This window comes from Amphibalanus amphitrite, unplaced genomic scaffold, assembly GCF_019059575.1.
Source record: "Amphibalanus amphitrite isolate SeventyFive unplaced genomic scaffold, NRLGWU_Aamphi_draft 000082F_arrow, whole genome shotgun sequence".
NCBI lineage: Eukaryota > Metazoa > Arthropoda > Thecostraca > Balanomorpha > Balanidae > Amphibalanus > Amphibalanus amphitrite.
In genome coordinates this window covers 880,213-895,809 of record NW_024881578.1, presented here as the reverse complement: position 1 = coordinate 895,809, position 15,597 = coordinate 880,213, and the positions used below count along the sequence as shown (strand labels likewise).

General features: G+C 49.3%; 1 protein-coding gene across 4 annotated transcripts in view; it reads left to right on the top strand.

The window, feature by feature from the left end:
• The window catches only part of LOC122379662 (potassium channel subfamily T member 2-like), a 141,940-nt gene that overhangs the window by 62,438 nt on the left and 63,905 nt on the right, over positions 1 to 15,597 (top strand). For all 4 annotated transcript variants that reach the window (XM_043362043.1, XM_043362042.1, XM_043362041.1 and 1 more), the window contains 5 exons: positions 1,638 to 1,845; positions 2,254 to 2,328; positions 2,819 to 2,902; positions 5,366 to 5,460; positions 6,929 to 7,112. In XM_043362043.1, coding sequence (XP_043217978.1) covers positions 1,638 to 1,845; positions 2,254 to 2,328; positions 2,819 to 2,902; positions 5,366 to 5,460; positions 6,929 to 7,112 — 646 coding nt within the window. The remainder of the gene's footprint in view (positions 1 to 1,637; positions 1,846 to 2,253; positions 2,329 to 2,818; positions 2,903 to 5,365; positions 5,461 to 6,928; positions 7,113 to 15,597) is intronic.

The window sequence follows — 15,597 nt, the reverse complement described above, 5'->3', positions numbered from 1 at the left end:
AATCTCCTTTGAAGTGAGAGCTAGAGTGAATGCATGGGGAGACAATCGGATTAGGAGAGATACTCAGATCAATATCCTGCTTTTATAGCCCAGGGAATCCTGTTGTGTGCCCGTAGGTCTTCAGTACCAAGACACGCCTGTTTCGAGTGCACTGTGGCAGTGCCCACATGAGTATACATGCATGCCACTCTAGTCTTTCTGACTTATGAGCTTCTCCCAAGCACTGCTCATCTTAACGTTATTTGGGCTCGAACTGACAAACGTTGAGTTAAAGCAATTGACCAATACGGATCATTAGACTCGCATTGTGAGAGCTCCAGTGATTGCTCACGCAAATCATTGAGCACATGTCCGCTCTGGTCGTATATTGCCCATCTCGCTCCGCTGAACCTGCGCCGCGAATGGCGACTCTGCCGGTGTGTTGGTGTCGAGTCACGTTGCGGAGCTCGCTATTTGCTCATGGAAGGAAGCACATCGCCGGTCAGAGGGGTCGTAAACACTTCTGAGGTTACCGATTGCGCCAATGAACCGCGCTCCCGACCAAAGGAGCGTAAAACTTCCGCTAAATTACATGAAAGTGTAATGGGATTACTCGATTGAATGTTACGGGTCAGCCGTTTCGTACCAAGTTACGTTAGTGGGGAATTCTCAGAAAGGTATTACGTGATAGACGAGTACCAGAAGAGGCTTTGCCGCGACTTGACGGTTAGAGAAACGAGACCATTTGAACTTGATTCTTTCTCTGTAGCACTCGTAGGCGTTACTTGAAGTTGGAGATTCTTGTGTTGATTATGCATCCCCCTACTCCAGTAGCGAAACAAAAGTCTATGTCAACAAAGATAAACAAACGTGGTTTGTTAGAAATATGAATGCAGTTTGTTTAATTGTATGCTTTTTAATGTGGGTATTCAGTATATAATGATGTTTTCGACTTTGAACTCATCGACGACTATGCCGCTCGATGGTGCAACAAATCAAATACACCTGAGTATAGCAGCTAACAACGATTATCATCTGTTCACTAGTTGCCATTTCATTTCATCGTACAATTATGACGATGAGAGCGAGCCCGACGCTGACCTTCTCTTTCAATCGTTTTTCATTTTTCGGACGGCCACAGCTGCCCACTGTGCACGCTGGCCGCGCGCGGCCGCTGCGGGCCAAATGTCAGTCCGCCCGGCCGACACTCACAGCACTCTGTCGGCCTGTCACCGAGCAATGGAGGGATTGACCTCCACGGTCCAATTCATCAACCGATCTGGCTTCACCAGTCACTTCACTACCCTCCAATAGATGCTTTTACTGCTCCCTGCGTTAGTGTGTGCGCTGCCTTAGCACCGGAGGGGCGCTTAAAGGTGTTTTATTTGTTTTATTATTTATCATTTTGCTAAGATATCCAGTTGCCTTTGCACACCGACATGCATGCTAATTCACGCAAGAGTATCATTTTACCTGAGAGTTTGTATTGTATGTTTCACAATTCACACATTGTTTTTCGCTTTATCGGTTCCTTCAGTACCTCCAAATAGATTCCTTCACTCCTTCACGGCTCTGGTTTCTGTTGTCAGCGTTTTGCCATCAGTCAGCCCGCACCTATTGTGTTCATCCGGCTACTGACTGACCCCTCCCGTCCTCAGTTTTGGCTGTCCGGCGCCGGACCGGGCCGTGTTCGAGAAGAACAGCAACCTGACCAAGGAGCAGTTCATGGAGGTGCCCAGCCACGAGGCCATCAACTGGGCGGCCATCTGGTTCGTGGACCGCCGGCTCGAGCTCTGGATCACGCAGACCGTGCTGGCACTCGTCAGTCTTTCCGAGGCTCTGCTCCTGGCCTATCTCACCTATAAGGTGAGTGGAAGGCACCGCCCGGCACGGGCTGAAACAGTGCCAGAGTACGAGGGGCTGGGGGTGTTGCATTCCTCATTTCATCATAGCTGTATAGCTTATCATAGATAGTCAATGCTGGTTTTAGGGATGAGGGGGCATGCTTCGTTGCAATTCGAAACTTTGAATTCTAAGAATCTCCGATGGTATGGTCTTTGGCATGATTTAAAAGTTACTTAATTAGATCTAATCTTTGAAAGCATAGGATAAGTATGGACTAGCATGCATGCTTACGTGGTGATGAATATAGCGCAAATAATGTGTGCTTAACATGTGCAATGTTCAACATCTACGTGTCCGGTGCAATGCCGATTGTTCGCCTCTTGCAGGAAACGCTACTATTGCTGATGTAGCATTCATCTATTCTTACAGGGTAACTTGTGGCAGCAACTATTGAACTTCTATTTTATACTAGAACTGGTGAACACCATACCTTTTATGGCGACGGTAAGAACTATAAAGGCAATTATGCTTTAGCTTGTCTTGAATTCCCTTTTTTTATTCGATAGCTAACGATTTTGTTTCCGCATATAAACTCCAAATAGCCTCACTCTTTAGTTTGTGAGAACGTTTCCCGCCAATGTGTTCGCTTTGTTCGGGGTTGTTTTTACAAACCCCGACGGAGTCTCTCAGTTCGCTAGTTGCGGTCGTGTTTGATGGTTTAACTCGATTGCCGTTATTCTGTTCACGGCTGTCGGCGATAACAATCGCGTTACGAACCGCATTATTTAGCTCCTGTAAATTAATGTCTGGTTAACACATTTGTTCCATCAATTTGATGATTCCAGTTGATCTGACACACGATTGGATTTAAACTAACTAGCACAAGGCGTTTAAGCATTACAGTAAAATAGGCATTTCGGAATTCCCAAAAGGGGACTAGATGTTGTATAGTGTTTTCCTCGCCTTTCAGTGACTTTTGCTCTGCTGTTCACAGGTGTTTTGGTCACCACTACGGAACATATTTGTACCAGTTTTTCTTAACTGCTGGCTAGCCAAATACGCACTTGAAAATATGTTTGTAAGTATCGTTCAAACTCTCTCCCTGTAGTATTATCGGCTCTTCCTTTCTTTGCTTTTCCTCTGGAATGTTAGAATATACATACATGTCACAACAACACCTTAAATTGTTGTGATTCATTTCCATGCTTACAGTTATGTGTGTTATCCCTCGCATGTGTAGGGGGGGGGTCGGATGGACCCCCCCATGGTTTTTCGCGAATAACTCGCGTAAAAAGCGGTCGATCGCGACGAAACTTTCAGTACCCTCGCATTGATCAATTTTACACCTACCCTGAAAATTTCATGAACCTGACCCAAATGACCTTTGACCTGTGACCTCTTTTCCGAGACCATGTTTGGCCGGAATCGCGATTTCGCGTATGTCGGCTCGCACTAGCCGCGTGTTTGCAAGCTTTTCGTGGTTTCAAACGTTCAAACATGTGATTTGATGTTACTCCCGTGTGTGTCAAGGTCACCTGAAGGTCAGGTCAGGTCATTGACCTTTGGTGACCTCGGGTGACCTCGGGTCACTTTTTCGAGTTTTACATGTTTCTAGGCTAGTTTTTGGAGCTGAATTCGAATTTAGCAACCATTTGAACATTTACGAAGTAGTTTTGGTGACTTCGTAACATGTTACGAAGCTGTCAGAGGCGGTTGACACGTACTACGAATACCCGTCACGACGCCTACTGGTTGACCTGACCTGACCTGACCCGACCTGGTCTAAATGCTTCAAGACATCATCTGTGATCAAAACTAACACGATATTCGTGATCAGCACCCCGAAAAACCCCTTAGCAGCCACACTTTACGACTTTCTAATAGGTCCCGATTTTCCCGACTTTGGGTCATTGACCTGACCTGGAAGGTCAACCAATGACCTAGGACCTTAAAATTGGGTATCATCGGCTTCCTCTCGTCACGGGCAACACGCTCGTTTTTTTCGCGAAGCTCTAGCTCGATCAGGGGCCAAACGGCAAGGGGGGGTCCAACCGACCCCCCCCCCCCCTACACATTAGAAGCTGGCAAACGCCGCACACACGCGAGGGTTATTCCATGCCAATTGTTACACTCCTGCCCCGGCACACCGCTTCTCTCGCTGGGCACCTACAGCAGGCCCGCTACGCCCCTGTGGTGTCTCTGCTGAACTTGCTGCACCCTAGCCGTACCTCAGACAGCACCCCGGATACACGTCTGAAACCATGTTATGGCTCTAAATATGCTACGTGGGTGTCAGGCGCCCTGACACCCACGTCCCCATTGCACCCCTGTGTGCGTGTTGCACGGGCTGTGTGCCGGGGCCGGGGCCGGTGCGGCCCGTTGGCCGTCGCCCGGTCGCCCGGAGCCGTGTTTTCTGTTCGGAGATCATTAACTGGGTATCGATCGGACCGACACTGTGCCGCCGTGACCGACGCGCTTCATTGGGCGGCGGGCGTCCGTCCGACACCTCTGACCTTTCCCGGCAACTGCTAAATTGCGCTCGGTGAAATTTGGGCGCGCCTTTGATTTGGTGACCGGCTCCTTGAGGCGCTGTGGGATTAGGTGCCGTCTGGGGTGGCGGAAAAAACACACCCTGATTTGGCCAGTGTGATTGAATGCCCACTGAGGTGGTCATCTGGCTGATGGTAAATTGTAACTAGTGTTTTCTACTAAGAAGTTTAAGATTTTTATAGATGGTTGCAAGTCAAAATATGTTTTTGAAAGTTTATTTTTCCCTCAATAAATCAGAACCACGACAAATAAATAACGTTATTCGCAACATGCCTGTTTTCGACAGCCGAGCGGGCAGCTGCCAATGAATACGAGTACTACGTAGTAGGTTTCATAAACTAATGAAATGGTGTTTTGTGACACCACAGTGCAAACTTTGCGTAATGGCATCGCCACAGCGCAACTGTCGCTCACAAGACTGGAACTTTTGAGATACAAATAGTGGTCACGCCCTTTCGCCAAGTTCATTCTCAATTATGCATATTTCAATTTCTTAGAGCGTTCACCGGTCGGCCGGCGTCGCCGTCATTTTCAATTCATGACCAGTTATTTGACAAAATGGCATTAAAGGTGACCGTTCGGGGCCAATATCTGAAATTGCGGCCACACTTCCTTGGCCTCACTTACCGCAAATGAACTCCTCAGTTTGGGAAAAGGGACAATGAGACTAACATTTTTGGCTGGTATGACTGCAATTGTTACCGGAAATTTTCCTCATCTCCTAGTGATCATTTTTTCAATCATAATTTTATTTTGAGCCTGATTTCAGTGTTTAACTTGTTAAAAGCTCACCCAGATAAGTCACATAGAAATTAAATTCCGTCCCACCTTACCACGCTCTTGCTGCATGCGCTTTTAGTGCAAAATCAACCTATCAATTTCAAATATTCTGCCGTCCTGCTGATACATATCTGTATTCTGTGGCAAATGTATGCACCTATCATTATATTAGAGTGTTAAATGCCTGTAAAAATGTGCTGGTTTGTTTCAGAACGATTTGAATCGTGCCATGCAGCGCTCTCAGTCGGCCTTATCGCAGCAGCTAATGGTGCTTTCTGCAACGCTGCTTTGCCTCGTATTTACAAGGTGAGTCAACAGATAGTCCTGTCGGCATTTTTCCACATGAATCAGCTTACCACCGGCTGTGGTATAATCGCAGTGTTCCTTTACCTCCGGAAATAAGCCCTCCAAGTATTGGCTATGGCCATATTTAATATTCATTTGACATTCATTTTTTTTTTTGCTGCAGCAGCGCTTGGCTCGGAACCCATTGTGCGTCATATTGACAGTTACGAGCCACCGACCGGTATCATTCAACAAGTGTCACATAAATACTAAATGGCGCTGTGCGCGGCCGGCGATAATAGGGCGGCGATTAGCATCCATTACCGCGCTGCTGTAGAGGCGTCCCGTAAATCCCACTCGATGGCGGCCACCAGTCATTGCTGTGAAGCTAGTCGTCCGTTCGTACCACGCAGCCCATGAGAGACGGTTTCTGCGCAGCGCCAGCCGTTTGATCGTAGCACTCCCGTAATTACGGCGCTGCCGCCTGGCTCACGTCATCAATTAATGTTTGTGACAGTGCAATTGATCGATGTCGATGTCGCTGAGAAACGGCGTCGTGAAATTATATCGGCGCTTAATTGTCCCTTAGTGCAGCGCAGCGTCTACTGTAAGGCACTGCCAAGTTCACATGCTCTTCGATTTCGCTCGGTAACTGCTCGAGACTTACAGTGAGTGGGTTTCAATTAAGTTTCTCTTTGTAATGATGCATGCCTCCTTTGTAGACGAAAATTAATTGCGAATTAATTGGAAGCATTTGGATTTATAGGTTATACCATCAAGATAATTGTAAGAAATAATTATACCATTCTAATATTATATCTGTGGTTACCTGCGGCGTTAACACTACACAAGTACCCAGTGCCCAGCCGTTCGCACGGCGCGGCGGCCGAAGCGCCGCGCAGCTACCGCCTGGCGGTAAGCAAGCAGTGATACTGTGCCGCAGTGCACTCATGCGGTGCGGTACAGCCTACCCTGCCAGTGCGGAGCGTGCTGCCGGCCGCCGCTGCGCAGTCCCGACTCAGGGCTGAAACACTCTTTCCGCGTTCAGGAAATCGCATGCGAGAGCCTATTCAAATACATTATAATTCTTCCCGCATCAATCGCATCCGGGAGGTGCGTGCGATTGATGCGAGCGTGCTAACTGTGTTGCTAACATGTATTTGAATAGGCTCTCGCATGCGATTTCCTGACTGCGGAAAGAGTCTGTTTCAGGCATAAGTCCGTATGATAGCTCACAGTTCCGACAGATTTTCTTCGATTCTGGTGTATGTCATATGTGACGACAATCAGGGCAGTATGCCTGTGATCTATTACCACTTTTTTAGTTAAGACAGTTCCTAATAACATGCTACATCCGACAGCGATGTGCCTTTACGAAGTCAATAAGCGCGTCAATCGGCCCGTCGCTGTCCCTCATCCCACGATTGGCGAAATCGCACTCTTTCTTGTTCTGCCAACCCGTGTATCCATGAACCTGTTTCTGTTTCAGCGTTTGCGGTATACAGCACTTTCAAAGGGCCGGCCACCGTCACTTGAACATCTTCCAAGCCTCCTATTTCGTAATCGTGACGTTCTCGACAGTGGGCTACGGCGACTTCGTGCCCGACATCTGGCCCTCGCAGCTCTTCATGGTGATCATGATCTGCGTGGCGCTCATCGTGCTACCGACTCAGGTCAGTCCGGCGCGAATAAATGAATGACCATTATACATCAGACTGGATTCCCACATCCTCTGCTGTGGGCTGTATGCCTCGTCCAAATTAGTGATCCAATTTGAAGTTGTTTACTTTTTAACAGGATTGATGAGTATTTCTTAGTAGTATTTTCCTATCATATGGAGGACTATATACTACGTTATGATACGTTAATAACATCATTGCATCACAATCCTTTACGAAATACGCGTCACAAAGTATTTCTTGCCTTTTACCTTCAAATTTACTGCCCATCATCTGCTCGAGTTAGAGATGTTCCTTGTAGTGTTCTTATTAGCCTGTCGCGAGGCGGACTTTCGCCAGTTTCTCAGATTAGTGCCGCTGAGCCTGCGCCACCTGGGTGGAATTACAACAAGTTTTTCCTTATTCGCTCAGGAATTCATGTTATTGCGAATTCCGGATCGACTTACCTCATAGCCCATAGGATGCAAGAGAACGAGCTCTCGTCATTCATTGCGTCATTTTTCCTTCGTTTCTTATTCTGTTGTCCGTGCAAGAATGCCAAAAAATGCATCTATGCTTATTGTTTATATCGGTGCTGCAAGCTTCAAAAGATGGATCTGCAAACTGCATCTCATAAACCACTCGTTCGTCTGATTCGAGTAAATGATAGTCCGGGTTTCTGAGCCGGACTCGTCTCCCGGACTCCCGTGTTGCCCGGCCGTCAGCTGGCCAGCAGTCCGTGGAGCCGGTCGTTCCTCTCTCGGTCCTGGTCGTTCCACCCTCGGTCCTGGTCGTTCCACTCTCGGTCTTGGTCGTTCCACCCCCGGTCCTGGTCGTTTCACCCTCGGTCCTGGTCGTTCCACCCTCGGTCCTGGTCGTTCCACCCTCGGTCACCTAACCTGTGACGGCAGCGGCAGACTGACGGCATGATGGCCGATTTTATGGCCCTCGGCCCGAACCAGGAAACTCTAAAGACCGTGTCGAGTGCCGAGTTACATAATGTCCGCAGAAGTTTCCCGGAAACGTGGGTGGGTGCTAGAAGTGTACCGCTGAGAGTGAGGTGGGCCTCACACCACGCTTGAAAATGTGATAGCCTGTGTGGCATTCCTGAAATATTGTGCTGAATGCGCAGCCCTTTATTTTAAAACCTACACTTACTTGCACCTTCTTTTCATGGCCAACTAAGCAATATGTGAGAAATATTGTTATCTTTGTTCGGAATGCTATAAACGGGTAGGTTTTCCTGGTAAGAGATAGCACCTCGTGTAGCTTGTTGCGCAGGACCTGAACTTTACCGTGCGATCGTAAATATTCCGGATGACAGTAATATTTAGATTTAAACTTTTAACTGGACCGAATGGCGAATAGCCATACGCGGTTTGCCCCAGTCGGTCGATTTCATGGAGCCTTTGACTGAGCTACTGTCAATGGTACTCGGAAAATATTACGGTGATAGTTTTTGTCACGGACAGTAGGAAGAGCTACATACATATACCAAAGAAAATAACATAACTACCTAGTGGGAAGCTACTTCAATATTATTGATGTTTTTATTAATTCATCACACACCAGCGTTACAAGTAGCATAGGGGAGAGTGGGGCAAAGCGGCCACCCGGGGCAAAGCGGCCATCCATCGTTTTAGCCCTCCACAGCTGGCGCCAGTTCCAATTTATGATTTCCAATTATACTTCTCTTTGCGGTCGTTCGAATGAGCCAGACCGGGGTTTCAGGCCCATCGCCATTGTTCTGTGAAACACGAAAAAGCATTTCTTGCCAGGTTACCAATTATGTCTACAATTTTTAAATGTTATTTTATTCCATAACCGTTTGGAATTTTTATAAGCGTTTTTGTCCATGCGTTGCGTGGCTATCGTACATGCCTTCTACCAATTTTAATGCTTTTTACCCCACTAATAGCTGAGCTGGAATATTTTTGTCTCGGACGGTATGCGCGGGGCAAAGCGGCCGGGGCAAAGTGGCCAGCCCCCAATTGGCCATAAGTTGTTTCCATCTGGATAAAAACATTATCTATATTCAAATGTGTCGTCATGCATTCATCTTGGCCACTTTTCGGTTACATGAGTTACCAAATTATGCAATTAAATGTTTTTCCAAGAAAATTCTTTCTTTGTTTAGCAATAGGTGGGAAGACAACAAAGTAAACATCCATCTTCCCTTAAACCTTGTCACCATCAAATACCCTAGTCGTGCATGAGGCAACTATTCTGTTTCTCATATCGGGACTTGAGAAGTCGCCAGTGACCGCTTTGCCTCAGGGATGGGGCAAAGTGGCCAATATGCTATAGGTTTAAAGTTTTGTCAATATCTCCCATATGTGAACGCCTTTGGAAATGAAACGCAGTTGGAATAAAAGACAATTTAATAGGGATCACATTGGTATAGAAAGAATCTTTCCAAGTTTAAAAATCAAGCGTCGGCATCGTTAGAAACGTTAGGGTGGCCGCTTTGCCCCACTCTCCCCTACATTTGTTTCATGGCTGGTTCAAATATAAGCTTTTGAAATTCCAAAGTAGTTCGTTGGGTGACACTCAACGCTGAAGTTACGTTTTTTACGTCCCTAGTTGAATAACTCGCTGTAATCATCGCATCTCAGAAGCCGCATGTGCACAACACGGTCTGTAATCTGTATCGTGTGCATATGCCACAACAGGTGGTGGCGGCCGGCGCGGGCCGATGGGCGGTGGACGGTGGACGGTGTACAGTCGTGTACAGGTTGATGGTCCTCTACTCTTTATCCACCGGGTTCCTATGGCTTAGCATTGGCAGCAGCCGCCTGGTACCGGTAGGCTGTGCCGCATGACCCGAAAGTTATGCGGCACAGTCTACCCGCGCCGTTTGACATCGGCTCGGGTCGCCGGGTGGAGCGCTTTGTAGACCAGCTGTTGCGTCAGACCAGCGCGGGGGGGAGGGGCTCGTCTCAGTGGTTGGCGTGGGCTGGCGAGTGGTGTGGGGCGTGTTGGTGGACCATTGGGGCTGGTCGGGTGTGTGTGGTCACTTCCTGGACCTGCATTGCACATTTTGCGTCGCTTAACAATTGCATTCCTGTTTTTGATAAGCACAATGCACGGAAGACCCAGCGAATATAATTTACTTTACTTGTGCATTGTGCAAAACGTGATTTGGCACGGTATCGAGGCAACCATAGGTCTTGTGCCTACTGCCTATGCATGATATTTAGGCAATATGTTTATGAAAACGGTAGATTGATGCTGGATGTCAATTCGTATGCTAAATGTCGGCACGTATTAAATGAATGAATGAATCAATCAATCAATCAAACAATTAATCGACATGTATAAAACCGTATACTGGCTCGCAACCACTAATAGCAATCAAACCATCCTAACTCGGAAAAGCAGCCGGAGCCCTGGTGAGGCTCGAACCGGGACTCCACGCTGTAAATTTTGCCAATGATCCATCATCATTTCACCAAGCTAGAGTGACCGGCACCCGAATCCACAAAAACATTAATTGACTTTGCCGCCGACCTCCCGGCCCCGCCGCCCGCCCCGCCAGACTTTGCCCCGGCCGTAGCCAACATCCGGTGTAGCTCAGCGTAGGAGTGCGCGACTGCCAAGCTGACCGGTAATGAGGTGCCCGGTTCGAAACGCTTCGGATGCTGGGTGTTTATTTCTCGGTGGGAGGCTTTGCGTTTAGCCCAATTTTCAGAAAGATCATTTAGTGACTAACCTGTTTTCTTTCCTTGCTGCAATTCATGAGGAGACCGTATGCACCCTTACCTGTCCTTCCGCACCCCACTTGGGAGATGGGTGGTTGCCCCCCCCCCATGGGTTTTGTGAATATCTCTAAAACGAATTTTTGGAGGGGGATACGATCGGTTCTATGCGACAAGTGACCACACACGCCCAGCCCCAGGTCCGCTCACTCCCAAACAGATCCGGCAGTTTGAGCTTATGTTGAGGTGTCCATTTATCAGGTCTGGTCCAGTGTCGCCGTTGCGGGCGCCTCGATGTCCCCGACGCCTGGACGCGCCCCTGCCCCCGCGGCGCACGCAACCGCCGGCCCCGTCCCCGCCGGTTCGCTGACAGGTCGCGCCCCGGGGCGCTGAGGCTCGTCATGGCTCGGCTCGGTGGATGAGGCGGGCTGGAGTGTGGCGTGGGGAGGGGGTGATGTGGGGAGGGAGTGAGCGGACCTGGGGCTGGGCGTGTGTGGTCACTTGTCGCATAGAACCGACCGTATCCCCCTCCAAAAATTCGTTTTAGAGATATTCACAAAACCCATGGGGTGGGGGGTCAACCACCCTCTCCCAAGTGGGGTGCGGAAGGACAGGTAAGGGTGCATACGGTCTCCTCATGAATTGCAGCAAAGAAAGAAAACAGGCCTGTCACCAAATGATCTTTCTGAAAAGTAGACTAAACGCAAAGCCTCCCAACGAGAAATAAATATCCAGCAACCGAAGCGTTTCGAACCGGGCCACTCACTACCGGTCAGTTTGACAGTCGAGCACACCTACGCTGAGCTACACCGGATGGTGGCTCTGGCCGGGGCAAAGTCTGGCCGGGCGGACGGCGGGGCCGGGAGGTCGGCGGCAAAGTCAATTAATGTTTTTGTGGATTCGGGTGTCGGTCACTCTAGCTTGGTGAAATGATGATGGATCATAGGCAAAATTTACAGCGTGGAGTCCCGGTTCGAACCTCATCAGGGCTCCGGCTGCTTTTCCGAGTTAGGATGGTTTGATTGCTATTAGTGGTTGCGAGCCATTTATACGGTTTTATACATGTCCATTGATTGTTTGATTGATTGATTCATTCATTTAATACGTGCCGACATTTAGCATACGAATTGACATCCAGCATCAATCTACCGTTTTCATAAACATATTGCCTAAATATCATGCATAGGCAGTAGGCACAAGACCTATGGTTGCCTCGATACCGTGCCAAATCACGTTTTGCACAATGCACAAGTAAAGTAAATTATATTCGCTGGGTCTTCCGTGCATTGTGCTTATCAAAAACAGGAATGCAATTGTTAAGCGACGCAAAATGTGCAATGCAGGTCCAGGAAGTGACCACACACACCCGACCAGCCCCAATGGTCCACCAACACGCCCCACACCACTCGCCAGCCCACGCCAACCACTGAGACGAGCCCCTCCCCCCCCCCGCGCTGGTCTAAATCAACAGCTGGTCTACAAAGCGCTCCACCCGGCGACCCGAGCCGATGTCAAACGGCGCGGGTAGACTGTGCCGCATAACTTTCGGGTCATGCGGCACAGCCTACCGGTACCAGGCGGCTGCTGCCAATACTGAGCCATAGGAACCCGGTGGATAAAGAGTAGAGGACCATCAACCTGTACACGACTGTACGTGTACGGTGCACAAGTGTGCTGTGGGCCGATGGGCTGTGGGCGGTGGACGGTGGGCTGCGTCGGGCGGTGTGCTTTGGGCTGCGTGGGGCGACGAGCCCTGATATCAGTGACCCACTAATGGATGACGGCCCCGCGATAGCAGTGATGTATACTGTTGATAGGGTGCTCCAATCACTCGACAACGGTGCGACATCGATGGCCACGGGCGAGAGAGGGTGGGAGGCAACAGAGAGTGAGAGAGGGAGAGGGAGAAAGAGAGAGAGAGAGAGAGAGAGAGAGAGAGAGAGAGAGAGAGAGAGAGAGAGAGAGAGAGAGAGAGAGAGAGAGAGAGACTGGGAGGGAGAGAGGTGGTAAGGAAGAGGGGGAGTTGGAGAGAAAGGTGGTAACGGGGAGAGAGACGGTCAAATTGGTTAGGAACAGGGACTGCTAGGGGGAATGCACTACTTACAAAAGCACATTCAAAGAATAAGAGGCTAGTCCAGTCAGAACGAATTGAAAAACTAGTGAAAGATACATTTTATACTTTTATTTTTACGGCGTGACACCGAGTACTGACGAATTCATCTCTACATAGAATCCCTTGACATAGAGCGACGTTCGCATTTCACCTACAGCCAAAATCGTCTCATTGGCTGCGGCTGGCCGTTGGTGCGTGAATCATTCACGGAGGGTCCTGTGACCTGACCTACAGCCACGCCGTCTGTCTGCCGTCTGTGACCCGTATGACAGGCCTCCGGCCGCTGATCCGATCACGTTCCCTCGGCCGGGCCTGATCCGGTCCCCCAGCGCAGTCACGTGCGCCGATAGTTGGTCACATATGTCCTGCAGCCGGCCATTAGAACCGGCTGCCGCTCATACCAGTCCTGTGGGTAGTTTTACCAGTGACTCATGGGGAAAGTTGGGATAATTTACAGCGGCAAGTCTACAGGGTGGGATGGACAAATTGAGACACATTGTGTTTATCAATTCAAATGCAGTTTGCCGGTTAACCAAAAAACAATCAGTCAGAAATATATTTATTTCGTAACACTGGCATCGTTGTAGAGCATTCTCACTCGATAAACCCTCCCTCTGCCGCCACCATCCTCTCCAGCCGGCTCCTGAACCTGCCGCACGCGCGCTTCACGACAGCTCGGCCCATGGCCGCCATCGTCTCCTCGATGGTCCGCTTCAGAGCCTCCCTGGAGGGGTGGGGGCTCTTGTTGGAGACCCTCTCAACTTCGCCCCAGACAAAGTAGTCCAGGGGGTTGAGGTCCGGAGAGTTGGGGGGCCAGAACTCCTTGGTCCACGTCAGGTGCATGTTCTGCCGGCACCACTCCTGCGTCTTCTTTGCTGCGTGTGCGGGTGCTGAGTCTTGCTGGAAGACATATCCAGCTCCTCTCGTGACTTCCTTGATCCAGTGCAGGATCAAGGAAGTCACGAGACTTCCTTGATCCTGAGAGACTTCCTCTCGTGACTTCCTCCTCGATCAGAGCCTGGAGTTGCTGCAGAAACGCCGGCGTTCTCTTCTTCCCAGGCCCTGATTTACGCTTTTTACGCTCGGGAGTCACCTCTCCTTCATCCTCGCCATCTCCACCGCCCTCCTGCGCCCGCACACGCTTGGCAATGCGGTACACCGTGCTCCGTGGGACACGCAGGAACTCGCTGATCTCCGCCGGGCTCCTCCCTGCGCGCAGCGCCTGGAGCACGGCGGCTCGGCGATCGTACTCGGCTCCGCGACCAGACATGATTTGACCTGACCTTGGGTCACCCTCGCTTTTATAGCATCTGAGGGCCGTGCCAGCGATGCGACCAATCAGATTGCGGTTATAGCCGAGGCGTACAACCGCGTAGAAACTTGTCTCAATTTGTCCATCCCACCCTGTATGTCAGAATGTACACTGTACAGCCCTCGGATCATATCGTGGTAGGTGCTCTTAGCTGGACAAAACTGAGAATATCTCAGAGAGTGTGTTATTGGGCGCAAAAGTACCGTAGAAAAGAGACTCGCGATTCTCACACATTGAAATGAAACAGACTTACTTTCCCGCCCTGAGCTCTATGGCAACAATTGGCAACAGGTTGTGTTTAGATAAAATAATATATAATTTGATGTAAAATTAAGCTGTTATTGGTGAGGTAAAAAAAAAACGATTAAACCACTTTTTACTTATTTATTATTGCTTGAGTGATCATGGAATCAATTCAATCATGGGCTCCTTTTCCAGTGAGTGAGGTCATGGGCTCCTTTTGGGCTCCTTTTCCATCTTGATATTGTAGGTAATTGCTGATTGAGTGATCACATAGCTGTAGAAAAGTCTTTGTCTTTTTTAGAATAATGATGTCGCCTCTCAGTGGGACGAAAGCTCTGGTTGCCTCACTTCCAACAACTCAAGTGTGTGAACTCGTATTGCATCGGTCATCAAATGTGAAAAAAAAATAGCAAGGAATCTACAGTATAGGTTGAAAATATGACCCCTACTATAGAAGTCGTTTGATTGTTGGCGTTGACATTCAGCTCCAGCTATAGATGTGCGTGGGCCAAATTTAAGCGACGCCAACGCGATTACAGCCACAAATAATGGCGTGTGTCCAAGCGATAAGCAGACGATCTATGAGCCGATTTGTGCCGTTGGAGACTCGAGCGACGCCGAAGGGGATACTTCAAGAGAAGACGCACTTCTAATAACCAGTATAGCGCCTTTTGGGGCGACTAACGGAGCGAGCGAGAGGGTGAGCCTTGCACGTGCGAAATTTCGAGGGGGTACCTCCAACTGACTTGTGCACGGCACCCTACTGACCGGTTTCTAGCGATGTGCCAAATTTGAGCACAATCGGCCCAGCCGTTCTCGAGATCTGGGAGCGGCACCCTGCACGTGCGCACGTGCAAAATGGGTCCCGACTGGCTTTTGCACGGCACCCTACTAACCGGTCCCTAACTGTGTACCAAATTTGAGCGCAATCGGTCCAGCCGTTCTCGAGATCTGGAAACGACCCCTGCACGTGCGCACGTGCAGCAGCACCCCAACTCTGGCACATGGATATGCAGTGCCTAGTGGGTGCCTACCTACATGCCAACTTTCAGCGCAATCGGCCAAGTAGTTACCGAAATATTGCAACAATTGCAAAACTGACACCTCTTCGTTTTGCACGTGGCACGTGCATAA